Below are 25,719 nucleotides of genomic sequence, written 5' to 3'. Positions count from 1 at the left end.
CAACCCTAGATGACGAGATCGAGATGACGATTTGTTTACCTTATACAAATCGAGATGAGGAGATCACGAGAAGCAGAGCCGCAGAGGAGAAAGTGAGATGGAGGAGTTGAAAAGCCAGAGATGGAATCGAGATGAACAAATCGAAATCGCCTGAGAGGCTGAGAAAGTGAGAGAGAAAGACGAGAAAGAGAGAAGCTGCGAAATGAAAAAAAAAAGTTTCCCCCAAATTGAAAAAACCCTAATTTTTTAGGGTTATTGGACAGCCCACGTCCGAATTAGTTTGGACCATATATCAATGGGCTAAATTGGTTTTAGGCCCATTTGACCGTTTTAAATTTGGTAATGACCAAAACCAGTCCAAATTAATTTGGACTGGACAGCCCATGGTTTTAGAGACCAATTGACATCTCTATGTTACTTCCTTCCTAGGATCATGCTTATATGGAATCGCGTCATGTGACTTTTTTATAAATGGGCCAAAAAAGCCCATTAAATGAGCCGACTTAGGCCTGCTTACCATAAAAGTATTATAAATAAGAAAAATACTTAGGTTCACCCTAGGGGTGAACCTCTCCATTCACCCCCTCTTCTCTCAGCCAATCATAATCTTCCATCTAATATTTTATTTAAAAAATAAATTAAAATTAAATTAAAAAGCAAATCAAATTAAGGAAACAAATTCTGTATACTTTTAATTAAGAACATTTAAATATTGGCTTGGTTTATATTTTTAAAATTAGAATAAAATATATGTCGTTTGGGTTTACAAATGAAGTGGTTAGGGTTTAGATTTTACAATTAAAACGAAATTATATGCCGGTTTGGATTTACAAATGAGGTGGTTAGGGTTTAGATTTTATAATTAGAATGAAATAATATGTCCGTTTGGGTACAAATGAGATGGTTAGGGTTTAGATTTTACAATAGAACAAAATTATATGTCGGTTTGGGTTCACAAATGAGATGTTAGGGTTTATATTTCACGATTAGAATAAAATTATATGTCGGTTTGGATTCACAAATGAGATGGTTAGGGTTTAGATTTTACAAGTAAAACAAAATTATATATCGGTTTGGGTTTACAAATGAAATGATTAGGGTTTAGATTTTATATATGTCGGTTTGAGTTTATTAAAAAGCAGTTTAAATTTTTTTAATTTTATAATAATATATACAGATTTTATTTTCTTATTTTATAAGAGGGTGAACGGAGAGGGTGAACCCAGTATTGTTCTATAAATAAACTACGTGGGTGGGAAAAATAACTTAATTTTGTATTACAGAGCTTCAAAGGATGGCGACAATGTCTGATCTTTCACCAGAATTGGTAGGGGAGATTCTCGCTAGGGTTCCGTTGACATCTTTGAGTTCAGTGCGGTGTACTTGCAAAATGTGGAACGCTTTATCCAAAGATGAGATTCTTTGCAAAGCAGCAGAAGCAAGGAAACAGTTTATGGGATTCATGATGATGGATTCTAGGGTTTGTTCTGTGAAGTTTGATCTCCAAGGAATCCGAAAAGAGGAAGAAGACTTTGTTGATCCATGTATAAAACAAATAGATAAACTTGATCAATTCAAGGTATATAAAGTCCTACAATGCGACGGCTTGTTGTTAGTTGTCATGGAGGACAACTCGAGTCTTCTAGTATGGAATCCTTACTTAGGACATATGAGGTTTATCAAACCCAGAGAAATTTTCCACCTTCTCGACTGTTATGCTCTCGGATATGACAGTAACCGTAACCACAAAATCTTGAGGATTACGACAACCGTGTACGAAATCTACGACTTTAGCTCTCATTCTTGGAGGGTTCTTGAGGTCACTCCCGACTGGGACATACCCCATTATCAACGGTTCGTGTCTTTGAATGGAAACGCTTACTTTTTCTCCCAAGAGAAGCTAGTAATTATAGGAGATGTAGAAGAGATTGAAGATTTTTTACTCTGTTTTGATTTCACAACCGAGAGGTTTGGGCCACGTCTTCCTCTGCCATTTCACTCTTATGTGTGTGAAACTGTGGCTCTATCTTGTGTTAGAGATGATCAGCTTGCGGTGTTATACCAGCGGTTGGAGCCAGATTTGGTATTGGATATTTGGGTTACCACTAACATCGAGCCCACTGCCGTGTCCTGGAGCATGTTTTTAAGAGTGGATATGAAACCACTCACTGGTTTTCAGTTCGATGAAGAATCTGGGAGCTTCTTTATCGACCAAGAGAAGAAAGTCGCCGTGGTTTTCGATTTAGACAGGTATAGACGGTTCGAGATCCATCGCTACCAGACAGCTTACATCATTGGAGAAGATGGATACTTCAAAATTGTAAATCTCAGGGAAGCTCCGGATCTAGGGAAACCTGACAAGTTCTATGCGTTCTGTTACCCACTTTTGTCCTCTTCTAATTATTCTCCAAGCTTAGTGCAACTCTAAACCAACCAACCAGCCGGACAAAGAGTAGGAGAGAGATCATAATTATCCCTTTTTTACTATACTATTACTATATTTGTTTCTGCATCTTGTTTACTTTCATGTCTTTTTGAAACCAGGCTACTATATAGTCCATTTTGTGTCTTGCTATTTATCATATTAATAAAGTGTTCGGCTTTTACAACTCTACTATAGTACTTTGTCCAATTTCAGTATTTCACATCCAAACAAGAAGAAAACAGAGATGCCTTTAAATCTATTTCATAGACTCTGTTCCATGTTAAAACAGTTCATGTATTTACTGTTACAATGAGAAATATGAATAAATCATCAATCTCTCAATAAAGATATATTGGTATGGACATTTCTATTAGTTTCCCTAAACAACCTAAAAGCATCTTTATATCTGCTACAAGTCTTGTGGTTTCCATTTTCTTAGTTCAGCATCAACAATACAATGTGCTTCCTCTGCAATCTCTGCTTTTCTCAAGGCGCCATCAATCGCCTGTTTTAACTCTTCCATCTCTTTCATCTTCTCTTCCAACATCCTCTCACCTTCTATTCTGCTCTCTTTGATCTCTTCCAACTGAGCAGCAACTGTTTTCGCTTTAAACTGAACCATTCTCTCTGACTCTTCATGCTTTCCTCTCAAATCCTCGTACTCTTTCATTGATATTCTAATCTTCTTATCAGGCTCATCATGCGTTAGACTCTCTTTCTTCTCGGTAAGTACTTTCATGTCTTCCACAGCTCTTTTCTCTGCGGTTTTCGCTTTCATCACTGCTCTTCCAACTATCTCGAGCTGTTTCACTGCTTCACCCATTGCCATATGTGTGGCTGCTGCTTCTCTCCTCACTTCATCCACTTGCATCCTCATCTCTTCCGCTTCGTTTCTTGTCTTCTCTGCTTCTCGCATGATTTCGTCAACTTTACGACTCGCTTCTACCCATTCTCCTTCTTCAACTTCTTGTCTCTCCTTTTCTTTTTCCTTTAAATCTCTGTTTTCTCTCTGCACTCCATCTAGTTCAACCGTGAGTGTGCCCACCAAGCTTTTGTATGAACTTTCTTCATCACATATTTCTTGCATCGCACTCTTCGCCTCTTTGAGTTCACGAGCTAGTTCAATCTCCTCCTTTAACCTCTCATTCCCCGTAGATATCTCCGCTAACTCCTCGATATCTTTCCTTAGCTCAGGGTCACAACCTCGCTTCAGATCCTCTAGCCTTTGCTCTGCCTCTCTTCTCATAGCCGCGTAAGTTTCTCTCGAGGCAATGCTCTCTTCTTTAATCTTTTCCTCTTCCTCTTTTTTCCTGGCAGCATCTGACTTGAGCCGCTCAGCAGCATCACGCATTTCCGCTATCTCATGTGGCATGTCTTTGATCCTTTTGGAGTTCAGTATGGTCGCACACTCTGCTTCCTCTGCCTTTTGAAGTTCAGCTAGCCTTTCTTCCACGGATATGTTAAACAGTTGTTTTAATTCCTCGAGCTCCTGTTTCGCCATGCATAGCTCTGCGGTTATCAAAATGTAATCCTCTCTTGCGCGCTCTGTTTCTTGTTTATCAGACTGAAGTTGTTCTAACCGTTGATACATGGTGTGTTTTGTATAGATTGCACATTTCCTGGAATGTTTGGTGGATTCTAGTTTAACCCTTAAATCAGCGGCCTTTCGTTGAGCAGAGTCGAGATCGGAAAGAGCTCGTGCTTTAGCTGCGACAGAGCCATCAAGACAAAGCTTGACTCTATCCATTTCTTGTTCGGCCAAAAGAAGTTGTGTCTCCTTTTCCGACACATGATCGGTTGTGTCCTTAATGAAAGAAAGAAAACATATTTAGAAACAATGGTTTTTTGCGGGAAAATTGTGGAATCACGTTTTTTGTTTTAATACCTGAGAGGGGGAGGAGGAGGAGGAGAGACGTTGTGGTTGTGGTTGTTGTTTCTTAGAGAAGCTAACTTGACGGAATAAACTAACGGCATCTCTAACAGATTGGAAGGGAGCACGAGTGTCAATCTCTCCCACCTCAGTGCTTCGAGGAGGAGTCTCCGGAGGCATCACCGGAGCATCCGTTCTGATCTTCGCCATCAATCTTCTCAACACCAAAATTCTTTTTTACGTAATGAAACAAAGAGAGAGAGATAGAGAGAGTTTGATGTTGATCCTTAGGATCTTTTTGGCTTCCAAATAATGAACAAGAGGGTCGCCATGTTTTGCGCTCATGTCTTTTTTGTCACTCTAAGGTCTTCCTCTATCTATTCTTCTATTTTTAGAGACAACCCACTCTCTTCCTCTTCTATTTTCAATTTTGACTATTGATCATCTGATGTCTTTTCTTTCATTTGATGGGACATTTGGTAAACCAAAACATCAAAATCTTGAATCCTAAAATAAGAACATCTATGTACATTAAGTATTTAGAAATAAGAACATTGTCTTAACATGAATATAATATAACAAACAGTTATTAATAGAGAGGAATCCTACCGGCGTGCTTTCTCCAAATTTGAAAAATTGGTGACCATTGCATCGTTCGAATTTGCTTACCCTCATAAGGCTCATATGACACATATTTTTATATAAAACTGACGTTAAACTGTATAACTGACGTTCTTATTACGATAATAACATATTGGTTACTGTTGGTGGTGTTGGGTTTCAACGATCGTGAGGCCCGTAGGAGAAACCCGTTAAGGAGCGCTGAGTCAAACCAGGGATAAGATTGTGGGATCATGAGACCATTTTAGTTTAAATACTTGAATTCTGTAAAGAAAAAGGACATGTAATTTTCGACTAGCAACAAAGATTATTTCAATACAAATCCAGTTCATCGTTTTTTCTTAGTTCAGACCGATTTCTACCGAAAACCTGGCCAGATCTTAACTTATCATTTGAACACTTTAAATTGTTGTTTCTCATATCAACAGTTACCAAGTGCTACATGGTCATAATATTTTGCATGCATGGATGAATCTTTCAATACTAAGTTGTGCAAACCAGAAGCTGAAAGTGGAGGAGTATTCAAGTTCATCAATGGTCATCGTCAATCATTATCTGAGTTTGTTAGCGTAATACTAAGTGATATACATGACGATAATTAAATTAAGTTGATTAATGATGCTAAATGCCTCAATCAATTATATTAAACGAGAAGTGAAAACGTCTCACATTCAATCTCAGCAAAATTTTACCATTATACCATTAATGAAATTGCCCTTGACGTTGAAATATTTTGCCCCTGAACGTAAATTTACCTAATTTTCGCATTAAAAATAAATCAAAAATCGATTTAAAAATAATCTAATTGCATAAAAAGTTATTTGCAAAACTAGAATTTGCTAATTTAATCCCTAAATTTCCTGGAAAACACCCCTTTTACAACTATAGTTCTGTTTTATACTATAAATTCTACAGATTTGAGATAATTAATGGGCTTAGATTGTTCATAGATTAACGGGCTTCTGCAAGAAAAAAAAACCCGACGACAATACACCTCCTTACTAGAAACCCTAAAAAGATATATCATTTACAACTATAAATACAATGCTATCGTTTGCTTTCACCATAACTCAACAAAGAAAAAAAGAAAAAAACTCTCTTCTCTTGAATTTATAGTTTTATCAATTTCAATAATTCTTTAATCATGTTCTCAAATTTATATTTGTATTCCGATCTTGATGTTTTTTATGATTCATCAACTGATACTGTTTATTTTCCTGTTCATATAGTGGTTTCTTGGAAAGCAAGATCTAATAATCATAACGCTTTGGTTGTTGTTGGTTCACCTTACAAAAAGGTATAATATTGTGCTTTTTTGGTAGAGGTTTTACGTTTAATTCTTTAATCATGTTCTCAAAAAAAACTCTCTTCTATTGAATTTATAGTTTTATCAATTTCAATAATTCTTTCATCATGTTCTCAAATTTATATTTGTATTCCGATCTTGCTGTTTTTTATGATTATCGATTGATCCTATTTATTTTCCTGTTCATATAGTGGTTTCTTGGAAAGCAAGATCCAAAAATCATAACGCTTTGGTTGTTGTTGGTTCACCTAACAAAAAATGTATAATATTGTGTTTTTTTGTTGAGGTTTTACGTTTAATTCTTTAATCATGTTCACAAAAAAATTTATTTGTATTCCGAATTTCTATTTTTATGATTAATCGACTGATTCTTTTTATTTTTATGTTCGTATAGTGGTTTCTTGGAAAGCAAGATAAATAAATCATAAAGCTTTGGTTGTTGTTGGTTCACCTTACAAAAAAGGTATAATATTGTGCTTTTTTTGTTGAGGTTTTACGTTTAATTATTTAATCATCTTCCCAACATTTTTTATTTGTATTCCGATTTTCTGTTTTTATGATTAATCGACTCATTCTTTTTATTTTTTTTGTTCGTATAGTGGTTTCTTGGAAAGCAAATCCATAAATCATAAAGCTTTAGTTGTTGTTGGTTCACCTTTCAAAAAAGGTATAATAAATATGCTTTTTGATGAGGCTATAAATTTAATTTTTTTATTATGTTCTCAAAATTATAATAACATTCAAAAAAAAAAATTTCTTCAATCGAATATTTATAATATATTCTTATATTTATCTTCCATCTTTTTAAAAAAATATATTGCATATGGATCTTATTATTCTTTTATTTTCCTGTTAATGTAATAGATAATATCGATAAATAAATTTGTTTCTAATTAATATCAGGTATTATTTTATATAATCGGAATGATTAACGTGTTAAATTATTTCTATTATATATAATTTCTTTTTCATAAGTTGATTACACTTGGATTGCCATATTTGCAGGATAACTTTGATCGTTAATAACCATGTATATTTTTGGGAATATAGAAACGAAATTGTTTAATTTTTATCTTTAGCTTAAATTTCATGTAGATTATTTAAATAATCATGTTATATGAGAATTGATAATAATTCTATGTTTTAATTATTACTTTTCTTTATAAAAAAAAATATTGAACAGGTTAAACCTAAAGAATACTACAATGAGGATGGTCCTGAGGATGATGTTATGATTCCTTCGACGACTAGAACAACTAAATTCTCAGATTGGATTATATTCAATACACAAGCTCTTCAAGCCAAAGAAATCGCTTATGCTGAAATTTCAAGCCCATCTGTTTGGTATCATAAAGACATGATGTGGAAGCCAAGATCAAAGAGAAGACAATTTTTTCACCCTACAATATTCCTATAATATTTGTTTCTTTAATTTAATCTAATTTTTTAATTGTAACATTAAAGGTTATTTAATTTATTAACAATAGAATTATTTATTTTATGACTTTTGTATAATAGAATCTTAAATTTTTAATAAAGCTTGGATTTATGAAAATATTTATTTATAAAGGTTTCTGAAAAAGTTCTAATTTATTCTATAATAGATTAATAAATTATACATAAATGAATGACGAAATAATCGTGTATATAACTTCAAATTTTTGAAATTTGGTAAATTTAAGACGATAAATATATGTAAGAAAGTTCAGTGTGCATGTGCACGTTGTTAGCCGAAAGGTATCCGGAGCTTACTCTTTGTTTTTTATTTCGAAAAAAAGTTTAGTGTGCACGTTGTTAGCCGAAAGGTATCCGGAGCTTTCAACAAGCACCAGACGCCCAATTAAATCTAAAGATCATAACTAATATAGTTTGGTCAGTTACATATACATATTAGACAACTCAAATAACTGTTATATACCTTTATTTGTAAAAATCATACTGGCAAAGGATAAAATTTACGATTCAAATAAAATTTACAAATTTGAAATGATAAAGATGGAAATAACTATTGTTGAAAAATAAAATTATCATATCTCAGAAAATATATATATAAATATGTTATATATAATTACTTTAAATGGATGATTATTTGTATTTATTATAAACTTAAAGTGATAAAGATGGAAATAAATATATTTTGGTTAGTCTTTTATTTAGATTTTATATAATCGATAGATTAGGATGTAAGTAAGTATTGTTTAAATCAGTAAATTAACATATAGAAGAGATATATATGTTATATATTTACACATATCTATTATTATAAATACACAAATTTTATATTATTAAATAATTTTATATATTTAGGAATATATAGCAATCTCTTAGGTTATATATATAGACGTCGGTCAGAGCTTATGATTGATTACAAATCTCAAATATTTTCCAAGGTTCTTAAAAAATTCTTCATTCAATGCGTTTTAAAATCTAAATTTGATTATAATTACTGGTTTCGTTTAGTGCAGGTTATAATATGGTCATGTATTCTCTAACTGATCGTGTTTCACGTTTGAATCCTTCAAAATACGAATGGAAAAATCTTATTGTGATGATTACTTGGTCGGTAGGTTACATTTGCTCCATATTTTAAAATCTCCTGTAATTAACTTCTAATGTACTATGTACTATTTTGATATGAGTTTACGTCATTGGAAAAGTAACCAATGTTGGGTGATTCAATACTTGGGATCATATAAAAGATTCCATGGTTGCGAATAACGGAAATAATTATGAGCTTAGATCACAAACTGATCATATTCGTCAGTTGGTAAAGATGTGTACAAGGAATTTAAAGATGCCTGCTTTGCATTGGGATTATTGGATGACGACAAAGAATATATTTTAGCTATAAAAGAGGAAAGTACATGATGTTTTAAGCCGTTTCTAAGGAAGTTGTTTGTCATACTATTGCTTTCGAAAGGTGATTCAGTGTCTCTCGATCTCTGGGTCACTACAAAAGATATATTGTTCAAAGATATTTTGTATTTCCAAAGGAACCGTACGAACAACCAAAGTACATATATAGTTATTTTTATAAATATATATAATAAAATTTTAAGATATGTTGGTGTACACAGACGTTTACGATTATTATTCTGATCATAAATATGTCAACTAAAATCAAAATACTCTATAATGCAGGTCTAATGTTAAGTCAGGATCAGATAACAAACCTATGTTTAGCTGAGATTGAAATGATTATGCGGTCTAATGGAAGCTCTCTGTCAACTATTGTGAATCCTAAACCAGACCAATCTATGATGGATAATAATGAGAATAGGCTTCTCATAGATGAGAGGAACTATAAACCTGTTGACCAAAGAGAGGATTGCGACAGGTTGTTACGTATGTCAATCGATGAGCAAAAAAGTGTCATCCTAGAAATTATTGATGATGTGAATTGAAACAATAGAGGTATATTTTTTGTTCATGGATTTGGTGGTACTCTAAAAATATTCTTGTGGAGTATTCCNTGGATGATTATTTGTATTTATTATAAACTTAAAGTGATAAAGATGGAAATAAATATATTTTGGTTAGTCTTTTATTTAGATTTTATATTATCGATAGATTAGGATGTAAGTAAGTATTGTTTAAATCAGTAAATTAACATATAGAAGAGATATATATGTTATATATTTACACATATCTATTATTCTAAATACACAAATTTTATATTATTAAATAATTTTATATATTTAGGAATATATAGCAATCTCTTAGGTTATATATATAGAGACGTCGGTTAGAGTTTATGATTGATATCAAATCTCAAATATTTCCTAAGGTTCTTAAAAAAATTTTTCATTCAATGCATTTGAAAATCTAAATTTGCTTATAATTACTGATTTCGCTTAGTGCAGGTTATATTATGGTCTGTATTCTCTAACTGATCGTGTTTCACGTTTGAATCCTTCAAAATAAGAATGGAAAAATCTTATTGTGATGATTACTTGGTCGGTAAGTTACCTTTGCTCCATAATTTAAAATCTCCCGTAATTAACTTCTAATGTACTATGCACTATTTTGATATGAGTTTACGTCTTAAATTTTAAGATGTCATTGGAAAAGTAATCAATGTTGGGTAATTCAATACTTGGGATCATATAAAAGACTCCATGGTTCTGAATAACGGAAATAAATATGAGCTTAGATCACAAACTGATCATATTTGTCAGTTGGTAAAGATGTGTACAAGGAATTTAAAGATGCATGCTTTGCATTGGGATTATTGGATGACGACAAAGAATATATTTTAGCTATAAAGGAGGTAAGTACATGGTGTTTTGGGCCGTTTCTAAGGAAGTTGTTTGTCATACTATTGCTTTCGAAAGGTGATTCAGTGTCTCTCGATCTCTGGGTCACTACAAAAGATATATTGTTCAAAGATATTTTGTATTTCCAAAGGAACCGTACGAACAACCAAAGTACATATATAGTTATTTTTATAAATATATATAATAAAATTTTAAGATATGTTGGTGTACACAGACGTTTACGATTATTATTCTGATCATAAATATGTCAACTAAAATCAAAATACTCTATAATGCAGGTCTAATGTTAAGTCAGGATCAGATAACAAACCTATGTTTAGCTGAGATTGAAATGATTATGCGGTCTAATGGAAGCTCTCTGTCAACTATTGTGAATCCTAAACCAGACCAATCTATGATGGATAATAATGAGAATAGGCTTCTCATAGATGAGAGGAACTATAAACGTGCTGACCAAAGAGAGGATTGCGACAGGTTGTTACGTATGTCAACCGATGAGCAAAAAAGTGTCTTCCTAGAAATTATTGATGATGTGAATTGAAACAATAGAGGTATATTTTTTGTTCATGGATTTGGTGGTACTAGAAAAATATTCTTGTGGAGTATTCTTGGCGCTGATATACGATCTAGGGATGATATTGTTCTTAATGTTGCATCAAGTGGTATACCTGCTTTACTTATGAAAGGTGGTAGGACAGCTCATTCTAGATTTGGTATATCCATCAATGTGGACAAATATACAACGTGTTCGATAGATGGTCAATCCTATATTGCCGAGTTGATTAGAGAAGCAAAGCTCATTATATGGGATGAGTCTCCAATGATGAACATATTTTGTTTTGAAACGTTGGATAGGAGTTTGCGAGATATTATGAAGTGTGATCGAGTTTGCAAAGCTCATACAATTGTCATCAGATTTTCAATTTTTTCCCCTTAATAATATTACCTTTTTCATATTAATATCTAAGTGTAAGTTTTTAAAAATGAAAACGTGAAAACATCTTCAATATGTTAACATAAATTGTATTTTGTACATGCAAGTGTGACAAACCTTATATTAAAACTGTATTTATTTATATAATATTAGAATTTTTAATAATCAGACTAAAGGTGAGAAACTAAAAAGATTAAGACGCAACGTTTAGTCGTGACTCTTTGTATTCTTACAAATCAAAAATCTCCTTTTTGTTTTCGATAACAGAGAAGATTCAAGAAAAAACCTAATTTGAGAAAATCATGAGGTTCGATTATATTGTTGATCTGCTACACAGAAGAACTAATTGGTGTATCAACGCCAAAGTCTTACATTCTTGGAGAGTCAGAGAGTTCTTTACCAAACGAGTTATGCTTCTTGTGGATGTAAAGGTTAGGGTTGTTAGTTGAATGATTTTTACTTAAATTTCAAGTTCTAACAGTTATTGTATATAAGACTTCTTACACAATTGTTGTTAAACTGTGAAGGTGACACAATTGAAGCTCCTTATTTACCCGATACACTCGCTAAACTCCCAAAATATATCGACGATGGTGAGTGGTACAGTATTAGAAATTTCAAAGTGATCAATCCAACCATGGAGGAGAGGAATACTCATCATCCTTATCAGATTAAATTTACGGATGATACCAATATGACGCTGCTCGAATCATTGAGTCCTAAGAATTACTTTCGGTTCGAGGATTTGGATGACATATATCGTGGAAGAATAGATCATCCCATCTCTTTCGGTAAGTATTTCTTTAATTGATTTTATATTATTTTGGTACAATCCGTCAATATAGTTAATTGGTATCTTTGTATTCTAAAAACTAGATTCTTTTTAGGATTTATGAAACTTTGTGTATTGGTCATTCTCATAGAAAAGTACGACTTAAACTTTACCAAAAATAGATTAGCTACATTTTGGAAACCTAAATTCTGTCTTTTTCCCAAACTAGATGTTTGTGCGTGTATAATGGATGTTGAAGATAGAAGAAAGCCTGCGAGTGTCATTGATATTAATAAAGTTGTTCTCATGTTGTTGAATGGCAAGTAAAAAGATATTTACTCTACCTTTAAGACAGTAACGTTTTAGAGTTGTCTCTGTGAAGATTTTTATTTATTTGATAAACATGTACGTGAGAGACTGTGAAGTGTCGTCTCAAAGACAACTACGCTTCTCAATTCCTGACCATATGGCAATCAAGCGGGTGCCATCTCATATACAAATCCGAACCTGTGTTATGTGTAATGCGGTTTATGAGGGTGGGAGAATATGAAGGTATGTAACATAAATTAGTTCTGATATAATCATCATAAGGTAACCAATATATTCAATTAAAATTATAAATGTCTGTAGGTGCACCGTGTCTTGAAAACACCTTGGCCTCTTCGAAGATCTTCATAAAACCAGAGTTTGAAGGACTGGAGCATCACCAGGGTATGTAAGATGTAATTATGTATATTAAAACAAGTTTTGTATGATGTTAAAGTAAAATTTCTTACAACACTTTATAATTTACAGGTCTGAATTTGTTGGACGTTATTATATAAACCATGTGATGAAGCAACAAGGTGAAAGCTCAAGCACTCACATGTAAAGAATGGGGTGTTGGCCGTTTATTTTTTCCTCATTTTGAATGTCTATAAAATTTAGTATCTTTGTATTAACCGCTACTTGAAATCCAACTTTGCATTACTCTCATCTTTATTTTGTAATTGAGATAATACATTATAATATTGAACTATTGGAAATTGCTTACGCTTTTAAAAATTTAGAATTTACTTATTGAATTTCAATATCTGTTTACTACAACTTAGTTGTTTATTTAAAAGACTCAATTAATATTTCACATTGAGAGTATTATTTATCTTTAGTAAGATAAACCTTTATGTATATATGCAAACACAAAAAGTACTTAACAATCCAATAAAACATTTTAAACTTTTTCAAAAGATAAAATACTATGTTTAAATATGTCAATTATTACATATTAAATCAGAAAAGTAAATATCATGAAGTAACAAAACTATTGTTGTTAAAATCTTATTACCGCGCTTAAAGCGCGGGTACCTCCCTAGTAATTTGTCTAAATCAGTAAAGCTTGATGGCAATTGTACCCCAAACATATTTACAACAAGGAGAAAAATATATAGAGATTAGAGGATATATATAACACAAAATATTAATAAGATAAGAACAAAATCAAACATGTAAGAGAGGAGAAGGATAAATTTAATCCAAAAAATAAAGAAGTAGAAATGTATTGTACTAGATATTCACCTGCGCTACACCGCAGAACTATATTTTTTTTATTTAGAAAGACAATATAAAATTTATTTATTATATTAACTATATTTGTAAATAATATATTTTGTATTCTTTAAATCTACTATAGTTCTACATCAATATATTATGTAGTGTATAATTTCCATTATCAACATGTAGTGGTTTATTATATAGTTAGGATATCCTTATTGTTCATTAAATTTAATTTAGTCAACATATATACTTTTTTGTGATTTTTATTTTTCATTTACAATGTAGAGATAATAGTATTACATAATATATTTTGATTTTGTAATTTTTGTTGTTTTATCTCTATATCATTTAACACTTTAGTTGAAATTCTAAGCAATCTCTAATATGTTTTTATGGAATATTTTTGGAATATGATATATTTTGGTATTTAATTCTGTTTTTTTTATTTGATTTTGAAGATATGTTGTAGGGAAGAAAATAATTGGGAATCAAGAAGTTTAATCGGAAATCTATGATATTATTATTGTCTACGGTTAATCAACTGTGTTTAATATTTAGTACAGTTTTTTAGAGAATGGATCTATTAAATATAAAATATTTAATGCTAATGTTTGTTGGTCTGATACTTTTAGAAATTTGAATATGAGAAAATCTTCTTCAATTAGATTCTAAATTTGATTATTATTTAAAGTAAAAAATAATTATAAAATTTAATGTCAATGGCATGATTGTAAATAGGTTTGAACTTGAGGATTTATTTCATAAATGTCTCCAAAAATGTATATATAGACTAGATTTTAATCCGCGGTACACCGCGGGACTATATTTTTAAAAATAAAGGATAAATATAAATGTTTAGTAAAATATATATATATATATATATGACTAATGTTTTGTAAATTTTAAATGTATATCCCTTATATCTATATATTATTTAGGTTTACCGGTTTAAAAATTTAGGTTTACAAATTTAAATTGTTAAATTCAGAATATAATCCGTGATACAACATAGTACTGCTTGTTTATTTTACATAACCGTAATTTAATAAACTCAATTAGATATGCCTAATATTCTAAGTCGATGGTTTAAACAAAACAATGAACTGATGATTTACTAACAATTAATTATATAATTTTCAATTTTATTAATATACAAACTCATCCCGCTACATACCCAAACACAATTTTTCTTCCTTGCTTAAATAAAACATGCATGTTTTTCGAAATCCAAATAACGAAAAAATGCAAAAAAATATAGTTACATTAATTTTATGTATTTTATGATGATTTAAAGCAAGTAAACTAAATAATCAAACAAAGATGATAGGAAAATCATAATTTTAATTAAAAAAATATATTTTATATTTCAAACAAAATCTTTTAATTGTGTTTGGTTATAAGGATAGTAAAGAATTAATTGAAGATATTGTAATTAATTTAATTAGATATTGTAATTAGTCATTGATTGATTTTTGAGATATTTTAGGAAATTTTGTTTAGCCCAAAATATTGGTTTTAAATTTTAATTTAAAGTTTAATGATAATGGCATTCCTTGTAAATAAGTATCAACTCTAGGATTTATTTGCTAAATGTCTCCAAAAATGTATATATAGATGTTAGGGTTCAACTAAACCCCTTGCTTAGTTATATTACACGTGGATAATATTTGTTCTACTTTTTTTTTTGTTTTTTCTATCTAACATTTTTGAAAACTTTTTAAGAAATCAAGCTTATTAGTAAATGTCAAAGTTATCTAGCTGAAATTAACTAATTAGTTTATTGAAGGTTATAGAATGTCTTTTGTATGTGTTAGTTGTGTTCATGTGAATATTTTGTTCTTTTACTATTTTAAAATCTGTGTAAGAATTTTTTTTTTTTACAGTAAAGTAATTCACTTCAAATTGTATTGATACTTCAAGAAAAGAAAAATAAGAAACAATACAAATCTAATCATAGAGATTGAGTACAAAATAATTAAAAAATAGAAAAAGTCGAATACACTTTAATTTAATTGCTCTTTTAATATTATGTGGAAATTGTTGATCTTTTTGTGTAGTTATTGAGCAAATGCAATAAGAAGAAATTAAATAAATATATGATATTGATATGTCATCATAGAAGACACATCATTGAATTCTTGACCAAATAAATTAAAAGAAGACACATCATTGAATTACACATCTTTGTATTTATCCATGGGAGAGTTAAACTGATAACCAAACCACACAAAGATCCTCCCACAAAAAAAGAGAGAAAAATAAATATAGGTGTCTTTGTTCAAAAGGTACAAATGTCTAGAAGAAAAAGAAAAACAGTTGGGGGCAGGCTTGATTATATGTAAATTGTGACTCCTACCTTTAAATTTAGGTTAGACTTTGGAACTTAATATTAACAAATATAGACATTTCTAAAGGAGAAACGTCGCATACCCGTACTGATATTTGACCAAACCTTGATCAAATCTATTAATTTTAAATAAAAGAATCAAAAGAAAATGAGAAGAAGAAAAAGAAAGAAAGAAAGATTAGGCAAACAAGTGTGTATGTATATAATTAAGGAGTCAGGCAATTTGACCAAAGAAGATAAACCAATAAAGAAAGTCAAATAAAGGAAGATGGCTTTTAAATATTAAAAGGCAAGTTAAGAAGGGTCTCATATCTTATAAAAGTTCCAACCAATCCATTCATTTTGTGTGGGTATATATATAGACACACATCATTCTTGTTTCTTTAGTTTTCCACATAGTTATATTTGTAAAGAGAAGATGAGGTTCTTGTTGATGAGCATGACGTTGGTATTAGTGGTGGCGTCTGGGGAAGCAGCTAGGGAGAGATGGACCAGAAATGAGATGGTTGAGATGGCTGGCTACGGCGAACAAAAACTCTCCTCTGTTCTTCTCACCGCAACTCTTCTCTCTTCCTCCTCCTCTCCTATTCATGGTACGTATACTGAAATAAACCAATTAGCAATGAGTGAATTTGTTCATGTACCTTATATAATAAGAAATTTCTAACACATCATCATCATCATCATGTAGGTGCTACTGTTGGTATCAAGTGCCATACTAGATATAGGAAAGGATCCAAATGGATTAAAGGTGTGACAAATGAGTCGGGGAAATTCGTCATCGATCTTCCTTCTCACCTCCACGCGATTCCTGACCTAGACAAGGCTTGTATCATAAAAACACTCTCTGTGCCTAAACCGTATCGATGCTCTTCCAAGATTCATAGAGGCATTCAACTCCTCTCCTCTTCCAGTGGCTCCCGTGTCTACACAGCCGGCAATATCACCTTACAATAGAGAGTATACCATGCATGTAAAAAGAGATTCTAAATTAATCTTTCTAGGAAAGATCATTCATGCCTTTATGTTTTTTTATGGTTCCTTCTCACTTCTTGTGAGAAAGAGAGATAGGCTTTGTAAATCTTGTTTTTTCATGCTGTTCTTGTATATAAAATTCACGTTTTCTTCAACCTCGGATCTTCTTGCTACTACAGAGAACATACGATCCTTTTAACTGATTATATATTAGATGCAAAGTTTGTTGCGTTAACTGAACAACCAAGGCTAGACCAAAAAGCTGAGGGAAGACATATATAATAATGACTTTAGCTGAGCTTGAAAAAAAAATATACGAATGTTTTTGTATTTAGCAGATTCTGATTTACTTAATAGGTTCTCAAGATAATTGCTACATCATTCAGATAATTAATAGGAGACGAGGGACGATTTTTGTTTCAACATATGGTTTGCAATTCAGACATAACACACACACATCTCTTGATCCTTAGTTCCACTTTCTTATAACCCATCCAACACTCAATATGTACTGTACAACCTAAAATAAGATGACAATTCCTTAGTATATTCAATCCCATAAGCTCCTTCTTCCTCTACTGGCAACGTGGATTGGGTACGCGGCTGCACAACATAGCCATAGACATATAAATATCAACTTTGTCTTGATGTTATATATATATCTCAAAAGACAAAGACAAACAATGAAAGGAAAAGATGACCAAACCTTCTTCCGCAGTTTGTCTTTCTACATTGTTTTGGCTCTTCATTCACCATTGCCAATGCGTTTTCCTTTTCTCTCGCTGCAGCTTCCCTTTTTGCCTTCTTTGTCTCCACTTCAATGGCTTTCGTTAGAGCATCCACCTTCTTCAACAACATCTGAAAACAGAGGTATCTTATCTTAGGTAAGATTTCATAAAGTTGAAGAAATAAAAACAACAACAACAACAACAAGAGAGATGATGCTACCTTGATCTCTTCATTTTTGGCATTTATAGTACCCTCTTTACTCTCACAAAGCTTCCTTAAAGCAATTACTTCCTTCTGAAGCCTGTCATACAAAAACCCTGAAACCATATCTTCAAAATCTACATTTCCATCTTCCTCTGTTTTCCTTTTGCCATCTTCTTCTTCATGCTGTTCAATTAATCCGTTTGTTGTAATCTTTGAATTCTCCTTTTCATTACTTTCCACAACTCTGTTAATAGGATGATCTAGAGCATGGATTCTGCCTGTATCTGAGCCTCTTGGCTGAGAATTAGACCATTTCTTTGATCCACCACCACTCGTCAAGAATCCCAAAATCTTGCCAGATTTTTCAGTCTTTGTAGTTGGAGAGACTAGAAACGTGTTTGTACCCTTCAAGCTATCTTCTATGGTTTTCAGCCTCAACTTCAACCTCTCCTGTATTGATTACTTGCATTAGAAACTACAATTTTTACCAACAAAATATTAAACAATCTAAGCAATCACCTTTAGCTGTGATTCAGCCTTGGCAGTTCTTTCCGAGACAGCAAGTTTATCTTTCAGTTTCTGCATTTCTCCCTGCACATAGACACAAAGTTCAAGACTCATGTCTCCTAAATAAGCTAATCAGTATGAATTAACTGGTTGTGTAAGTGCAAAGCAGTACATGGAGAAGCCTTCTCTCTTCAAGCCATTTCTTTACGGGCATGACTCGATCGTTCTCATCTTTCCATTCGTTAGCAACGGCAAGAGCCACTCTACTTGCTGACACTTTGACTCTGGCCAGCTCTCTCTCCAAGGTTCTCTTCTCATCCTGGTAATGATCAAAACAATCACTTGAGTTTCTTGGGAAACAAATAAGAGAATGAAGTACAAGAAACTAAACAGGACACACTTACATTGAGCTGTGAGATTTGGCGGCGATAATCTCGAACTGCATTGGCGGCTGTTCCTCCTGCCAAGATTGCTTCCTCCAGTTCTACAATGCTTTGGGAAAGCTTCTCAATTTCCAACACTTTCTGGCGGTTGATTTTCTCAAGAAACTTGTTCTCGTCCTGACATATCTCAATCTGTCGTCGTAGTTCAAAGTTGTGGTTCTGGACCTCCTCAACGATTAAAGCACGTTCAAGTGCACTTTTCAAGATTCTCTCTGCTTCAATAAGCGCCGATTCTTTTGATTTTGTCAGACGTTCCAACGCTTTCTTGTCCTCTTGAAGTGCGAAAATCTATAAAACAGCGGCGTGTAAACACAAGCATATCCAGCTTCTTAAACTGGTAAAACAAATACGTTTGAAATATAAATAGTCTCAAGAACCTGATGCTTGTGAAACTTGATCTGAGCTTCAAGAGGAGCTATGATGGATTCGAGGGGTAAAAAGTCATCGTCCTGTTGGTGAGTGTAAACCCTCCTAAGTGCTTCTTCTGCAGCGTCCTGAGCCGCCAATGCATCTTCTTTCTCTTCCTTCAGCTTCTTCATCTCCACCTCCTACAATCATGTCATAATCTTAACTTATATCTAATCATTATGAATTATTTTTCATGTTTTGACATACTCCCTTCACAAAGATGGTCGTCTTTGAGCAAAACACACACCTTTTGTTCAACAAGATTCTCAGTGGCTCCAAGTTTATCCTCCAACTTCCTTACGCTTTCTCTAAGCTGAAGCACAACCAAGTAGCATCAACAGAGCTCAATAAGCTCGAAGAAGTAAATTTAAAAATGGATAACATTGATCAAGAAAACTTGTAGGCAAATTGAGTAAAAGTTTTTAGAGGATCATCAAGAACAGAGGAGATGATCATCAATAATACCTCATCAAAGACTCTGTCTTTGAGCTCTTCATTTGTTCTCAAGGCCTCAACTTCAGCTTTAGCAGCCAAAAGCTCTTTCTCTTTATCTGCAGAGAGAAATCAAAAGAAAGCAAGACTAACCTCACCATTAAGCAATACACAGAAGGATTGATCAATAAAAACCATAAAGAATAGGAAAGAACCTTTAAGCTGGTTTTGCAGAGAAGAGGTGTTAGATACAAAAGGGTTTTCTCCTGCAGTCATTTTGTACTCTCAACAGCTCCTCCTTCTTTTGTTGCTGTATAGAAGATATGAGTTTTGGTCTAAACAGAAGACAAATGGAGCCGTTTAATATATACACACACACTTTAAGAGAGAGAGAGAGAGGCCATTCCTTAAAGGAATTGACGTTAAAGGGGAGAGAGAGAGACAGAGACGGAGAGAGAGTTTAAACTTAAACTTAAACTTACTAAACTCTTTTACCTCATTCTGAAGCAACCGTCTCCATTTCAAACCCTTGACAGTAACCAACCCTTCCCTCTTATTCTTTCACTTTCATTACCCATTTTCAATTCATCCCTTATCTTAATTTTCAATTCTGAAATGCTTACAACTTGTTGACTTCTTCTTTTTTTTCAACTTATCTACTCAGTTACATAGAATTTTCACTATGGAATATATCAAACTAGAGTTGGTTTCATCATCATAATTACCGCATTCATACGTAGATTAAAAAAAATGTCCATATTTTTCATGCTCCAACATTAATGGTGTAGTAACTAATAGTATTTTAAAGGGACACGGTTTGAAACTCAATAATAAACAAAGGGATATACTTCAAACCTTCAAATGGAAATTAAAATAGACAAAAAAAAAATGTATAAGCTAAAGAAGAAGGGAATAATCCAAAAGAAGTTGGAAGAAGAAGCAGCATATGACAGATATAAAGACACTAATCATACGGATAAAGATAATTCAAATGATTGAACTAATTTCGTTTGGTGAATACCCTTTTCTTTCTTTCTGTTTTTTTTTTTTTAATTATATATAAAACTAACCATCAATAATATATAACTTGTATCCTTTTGTCTTTATTCGTTTTTGATAAGGTTATATGAATGTAGGTAACAACAGATAACAATTATGATAATCTTGAAACAAAAAAAACACAAGATTAAATCAACTTCTAAATATGTATTATCCATATGAAATTTTTGTAGTTCGATTAGTAGAAAGAGTAAGGAAGAAAGGTTGAAAAACTTGGAACAAGGAAAGCAAAGGGTGAAAAGGTGTTGCCTCAGCAATTAATAGCTTAACCGCAAAATATTGCACAAACCAAGCTTTCTTTGTATTAGTGGAAGTCACTCAATATTTCTCTTTGAATTATTAAACATAAAATGGGATTTTCAAATATAAATGAGACTCCTCTCTTCTTTGCTTCCAAGTCTTACGGTTTGGTTATTAAGATGGAAACAATGATAGAGGATTAGACAAAGAACACTTACGAAGAATAATATAGAATCAACAGAGATAAATGACAAAGTTTAGGAGAAATATTAGGTAAATAACAGTAAGTCAAAAACAAAGTAAGTAAATTGGCAACAAGACAAATCAATATTATATTTTTTTCTTCATTCATTTTATTTTTTAGGTGAAGTGTGGTTTCCTAATCTAATAAATTAGTCAATACATATAAAAAAAACTAACGTATTACCGCAAATACTCAACATATAATATATATTGTTTATTAAAGGCAATAAAGGAAGCTTGAACATTATAAAAGTAAAGAATAAAATTGGAGGCGATGACCTGTACTTGTTCATTCCTTGGTTTTGTGGGTTGGTGAGCTCCTTTTTAAGACTTATCAGACAGAACCCAATCTGACCTGTAGATTTTGTCTTAATAATTTTTCACCTCACACACAACCTTTTGGTCAGCCGCCAGTTGACTCATACATACAGAAGATGATAGAATGACATAGAATGACATAGAATGACCTAATCAATGTTTTGGTTATATTTCATTAGTAGCATCCCCCAACCCAAACAAGAGAATAATTTACAAGAGAAAACAAGCACCATGTTTGGTTTTTGTATACATATATATAGATAACTAGTTGACTTAGGTTGTGTTACAACTTAAAACAGCATTACAAACCCTCAAAAATTTACAGAGACAGATGTGTTTGTTTGTTCTCTTCATCCACTCAAGTCACCACTATCACCATAACTTACTCAATCTGGTTTGGGTTTGGCTTCCATGCGGAACATGTAGCCATGGGTCTCCTCTTCCAGAAGAGGTAGAGTGCTCCTTCACTCCCTCCCAGTTTGTAGTTTTTGTCATAACCCTTAAGCATCTCACTCGCTGCAAACGCTGCGGATGTGCAGATCGGCCAGCCAGCGAACCCAGCCATCATCATTCTGACCCTCCATTTCCCCAGCACCTCGTGTCTCTCCACTCTCTCTGACTCCTCGCATGCTATCATGTTCACTATGTCTCTTGCTACGCAGTGTTGCTCTGCGCTGATTCTCTGCTTATCATCCCGTGGCCGCGCTGCATCTATCGACTCAAACATCGCTGTGTAGTAATCCAGTGTTTCCACAAACCGTGACAGGAACGGCGAGGTGTTTGTGTTTGATTCTTGCTCCACTAGTGTCACGAGTCTCGGGGAGAGGCTCTTGATCAGATGCAACAGCCTGTCTCTGTGATTTTCAACACTTACGCTCTCATCAGGCATGTGGTGCAATACATACGGGAAGTTCACAACAACAGCAAAGCCAGGTTCCACCCCAAGGTGTTCCCGCTGCACCTTGCACCCAGACATGACGGCATCGTGAAACTCAAACGGGACACCACATGACTCTGCAAACTTTGCGAGCCTCTCACCTACCAAGCTGAGCCCTCCCCCACGGGCATAGGTGGACTGTGAATCATCCACGCCTGTCACACGTAGTAACGGCGGCCCACCAGGGCGTTTCCCAAGCTCCTGGATCAAAAACAAGTATTGTGATCCCTGCGCAATCTGAAAATCAATAATGTGGACTCTGGTTTCCCCAGCTATTGCTTCCAAGATCGCAGTATTTGCAGTTGTGTATGCAAATTTCCAGTAGGGGCATATTTCATAGAGAACGCCCATGTAAGACATCAGTTCCCTTCCTGTTGGTTCATTGCACTTCAAAGCTCTGTATATATTGCTCCCAGACCCCTCAAGCCTCGCTCTAAGCCCTTCTGCCATGTAAGTGCCTAACCGTTGGATTGGACTGCCTGAGACCGAAACCATCTGTTCCAAGACATCGAGGAATCCATACGCTGTAGCGAAATCCCCATCAGCGACCGCCCGAGCAGCTTCCACTAGCACCTCTTTCAAGTCCAACTGTGGAGTCAATGCCAAGAGTTCATCCCAGTTCCATGACTTCCCAGCAGCGGGGCTGAAACCTGAGAATTCTTCAACTTTTGTATCACCACTCAGCAGCGAGACCTCAAGTTCCCGAATCTTACTCTTGACATCAGCTTCATCATAGGCAAAAGAAGATGCCCCACTCAAGGGTGATCCATAGACGTTTTCAGGGGAAGGATGGAGATCCGAGATGCAAGACTGAGAGCCCTGAGGAGAAAACGGGCTCCGTCCAGATGTGATGCTCACAGAAGGGGAGTCATACGAAGGAAGGCTACCAGAAGCAGTGGATGATTCGAGCGTAAAAAAGTTTTCTTTGGATTGGATATCAGAGAAGCCATTTTTGTCTATCGCTTGAAACTGAGGTGAACAGTAGACTTGAGGATACAGCATGTGCAGTCCAGCCGCACTGTGATGTTTCTGAGACGTTTGCATTGGAAAACTCCAGTAATACCCAACCCCCCTGACCGATCTTCTTTAGCTAAATCTCTCTCTACAGAGTCTCTTGTTCAATCAAGGAGAATAAAAACCTGTCTCCATGAAAAAGATCCAAAAAGAAATAGTTAAATACAACAGAGTAAAGCAACTATACACAGACACTGATTTGTCATAAAAGATAGACAGGTCAAGTTCTGAACTTTTCTCCAAACAAACTCAAACTTAAAGGACGAAAAATGTAAACAAAACCCCTTGGCAAGTCAGCTCACAATCAATCAATTTATCATAAGGTCATCAGAAAACAGATCTGACATCTTTCAGAAATCAAAGAACGGTATTTGGTACTGCCTTAAGATTCCTATTGCCAGAAAAAATAAAAGATAAAAAGGTATAATATATATTCATAGCTTCCACCCCAAAAATTGAAACCTACCACTCTCTATCTCACCCTACAAAAACCACATCTGGTAGAGAAGGTTGTGGAGTCAAACCCTAAAGCAGAGGTTTTTACCAGAACCAGCTAAAAATCCAGGCTCCAAGCCAAGATTTTTATACATTCATCAGTGTAAAGTTGGGTAATTTTGAATCAACAACACAAGGCATATAATACAAAAGGAGAGATTTTGATTAGTGGGTATAATCATCTCTTGCACCAAAACCAAATCAAACAAGTCAGCTCCTTTCACAAACCAACAACCAAAAAAGACACACATAAGCTAAGATTCCAGAACCCTATGATCAAAAAGCTTAAAACCAGATAAGGGTACAGCTTAATTTATGTTAAAAAAAAAAAGAAGAAGAAGCAATTGTTGTAATTTAGAAACAAGTGGAATTGAATCGTTTGACACAAGAAAAATGAAAAGAGAAAGGGACTACATAAATCACCATGAAAGCTAACCTTTGAAGGAGAGAAGCTGAATTGTGGATTTTGTTTTGGAAAGGGGACAAAAGAGAAGAAGTTCTCGTTGCCTACTCAAGAATCAGCTTTGAGGAAGAAGGAAGAATGAGATGAGAGGAGAGATTATAAAATAAAAGTGCAAATTGTCATGACCCTCTTTGAGTTGACTGAAAGCCCCCGTTTATCCCGATTATTTACGTAAAATGCCACTCTGACCATTGACTTTTGGACGGCAGTAGCTGCACTACCACTGTTTTGTGTATTTTAATTACTCTTATTAACGTCTAATTGCTTATGAATTAATGGTATGCGTAAGTATAGTAATTGGGGAAATAGCGTGTGGAACATAAAGATTAGTAGAATTAGACTAATGCCTACCCCCAAAAAAAAAAAAAAAGGTAGAATTAGACTAATTTACCTTTGTTATGTATTTTCTACTACTCTTGTCGCTTTCGTTTTCTTTTATTTATAGAAAATGTTGAAATCATTTTGTGTACTTTAATTTTATTTCCACAAAATAATTAATAACTATGAATTAACGTGGCTTCCGTGTGTTTTTTTTTGTTGTTGTCAACTTCACAATTTAAATTACAAACTCGCAATTCGCAACCACAATACAATTATAATTAACGAGAATGACATTAAATCAAACTTATGGAGCATACTAAAAAATAAATATGGCATTTAAGATACATAGGTTTTACTTTCATTCACAAGCATATAAGTATAAAATTTGTAAATAACCAAAACCAATGTCAAAGTTACTTTTTTCGTTTGTATTTAGCAAAGACTTCGGCTTTTAAACTTTGTCACAAAATAGTCCCGTTGAAATTATTGTTAAAGACTAATTAGTCAATTTTCATATTTTTGTCTTCTATTATTTTCACATATTGTCAAGCTTTATAGATATTCTGTTTCACAATAGTTGACTTATTGCTAATGTACAGAAAAATTCTATTGGATATTTGTTGATATAAGATTGGATACAACCCTTAAGAGCAATGGTTTTAATTTGAAGAAAGATGTGTACATAAGTGAGAATTGCACATAGATCAAATCATCAAATACATATATCATCAAAGGTAATCTCGATACAACGGAAACAGAAACAGACAAAAGAGTACTAATAACAACGTGCATCTAACTAGTTTCTATTTAATAAGAAAAAGAAAAAAAAAAAAAAAAAAAAAAAAA

At 33.3% G+C, this 25,719-nt stretch overlaps 5 protein-coding genes across 6 annotated transcripts; 2 read left to right on the top strand and 3 right to left on the bottom strand.

Moving 5' to 3' along the window:
- Positions 1,283–2,428, top strand: LOC104733550 (putative F-box protein At4g17200). Its single transcript, XM_010453121.2, has one exon. The coding sequence runs from the start codon at positions 1,295–1,297 to the stop codon at positions 2,426–2,428; it is 1,134 nt and encodes a 377-aa protein (XP_010451423.1). The 5' UTR covers positions 1,283–1,294.
- Positions 2,810–4,505, bottom strand: LOC104731858 (putative WEB family protein At4g17210). Its single transcript, XM_010451351.1, has 2 exons — positions 4,311–4,505; positions 2,810–4,229 (listed from the first exon to the last, which is right to left on the bottom strand). Exons 1-2 carry the CDS (start codon positions 4,503–4,505, stop codon positions 2,835–2,837), a joined length of 1,590 nt encoding a protein of 529 aa, XP_010449653.1. The 3' UTR covers positions 2,810–2,834.
- On the top strand, positions 16,318–17,215 carry LOC104731856. Its single transcript, XM_010451350.2, has 2 exons — positions 16,318–16,678; positions 16,777–17,215. Exons 1-2 carry the CDS (start codon positions 16,504–16,506, stop codon positions 17,040–17,042), a joined length of 441 nt encoding a protein of 146 aa, XP_010449652.1. The 5' UTR covers positions 16,318–16,503; the 3' UTR covers positions 17,043–17,215.
- On the bottom strand, positions 17,366–20,204 carry LOC104731855 (microtubule-associated protein 70-5-like). The gene is made up of 10 exons (XM_010451349.2): positions 19,999–20,204; positions 19,817–19,902; positions 19,599–19,664; positions 19,321–19,491; positions 18,905–19,231; positions 18,673–18,819; positions 18,513–18,584; positions 18,009–18,443; positions 17,767–17,918; positions 17,366–17,663 (listed from the first exon to the last, which is right to left on the bottom strand). The coding sequence occupies exons 1-10, from the start codon at positions 20,057–20,059 to the stop codon at positions 17,636–17,638; spliced, it is 1,545 nt and encodes a 514-aa protein (XP_010449651.1). The 5' UTR covers positions 20,060–20,204; the 3' UTR covers positions 17,366–17,635.
- Positions 21,789–24,631, bottom strand: LOC104731854 (scarecrow-like protein 13). 2 transcript variants are annotated; one of them, XM_010451347.1, is made up of 2 exons: positions 24,526–24,631; positions 21,789–23,719 (listed from the first exon to the last, which is right to left on the bottom strand). In XM_010451347.1, the coding sequence occupies exon 2, from the start codon at positions 23,622–23,624 to the stop codon at positions 22,026–22,028; it is 1,599 nt and encodes a 532-aa protein (XP_010449649.1). In that variant the 5' UTR covers positions 23,625–23,719; positions 24,526–24,631; the 3' UTR covers positions 21,789–22,025. The 2 variants fall into 2 exon arrangements, with proteins under 2 accessions (XP_010449649.1, XP_010449650.1); XM_010451348.2 differs by having other exon boundaries at positions 24,513–24,614.

The sequence above is a fragment of the Camelina sativa genome, chromosome 12 (assembly GCF_000633955.1).
Source record: "Camelina sativa cultivar DH55 chromosome 12, Cs, whole genome shotgun sequence".
NCBI lineage: Eukaryota > Viridiplantae > Streptophyta > Magnoliopsida > Brassicales > Brassicaceae > Camelina > Camelina sativa.
Note: the sequence above shows the minus strand (reverse complement) of the source record. Positions and strands in the feature narration are given on the sequence as shown.

Coding starts and splice junctions, on each gene's coding strand:
- LOC104733550 (XM_010453121.2), top strand. CDS start 1,295: ATGGCGACAATGTCTGATCTTTCACCAGAATTGGTAGGGGAGATTCTC.
- LOC104731858 (XM_010451351.1), bottom strand. CDS start 4,505: ATGGCGAAGATCAGAACGGATGCTCCGGTGATGCCTCCGGAGACTCCT. Junction 4,230..4,310: donor CCTCCTCCTCCCCCTCTCAG/GTATTAAAACAA, acceptor TCTTTCATTAAG/GACACAACCGATCATGTGTC.
- LOC104731856 (XM_010451350.2), top strand. CDS start 16,504: ATGAGGTTCTTGTTGATGAGCATGACGTTGGTATTAGTGGTGGCGTCT. Junction 16,679..16,776: donor CTCCTCCTCTCCTATTCATG/GTACGTATACTG, acceptor ATCATCATGTAG/GTGCTACTGTTGGTATCAAG.
- LOC104731855 (XM_010451349.2), bottom strand. CDS start 20,059: ATGACTGCAGGAGAAAACCCTTTTGTATCTAACACCTCTTCTCTGCAA. Junction 18,585..18,672: donor AAGAGAGAAGGCTTCTCCAT/GTACTGCTTTGC, acceptor GTCTATGTGCAG/GGAGAAATGCAGAAACTGAA. Junction 17,919..18,008: donor CCAAAAATGAAGAGATCAAG/GTAGCATCATCT, acceptor CTCTGTTTTCAG/ATGTTGTTGAAGAAGGTGGA.
- LOC104731854 (XM_010451347.1), bottom strand. CDS start 23,624: ATGCAAACGTCTCAGAAACATCACAGTGCGGCTGGACTGCACATGCTG.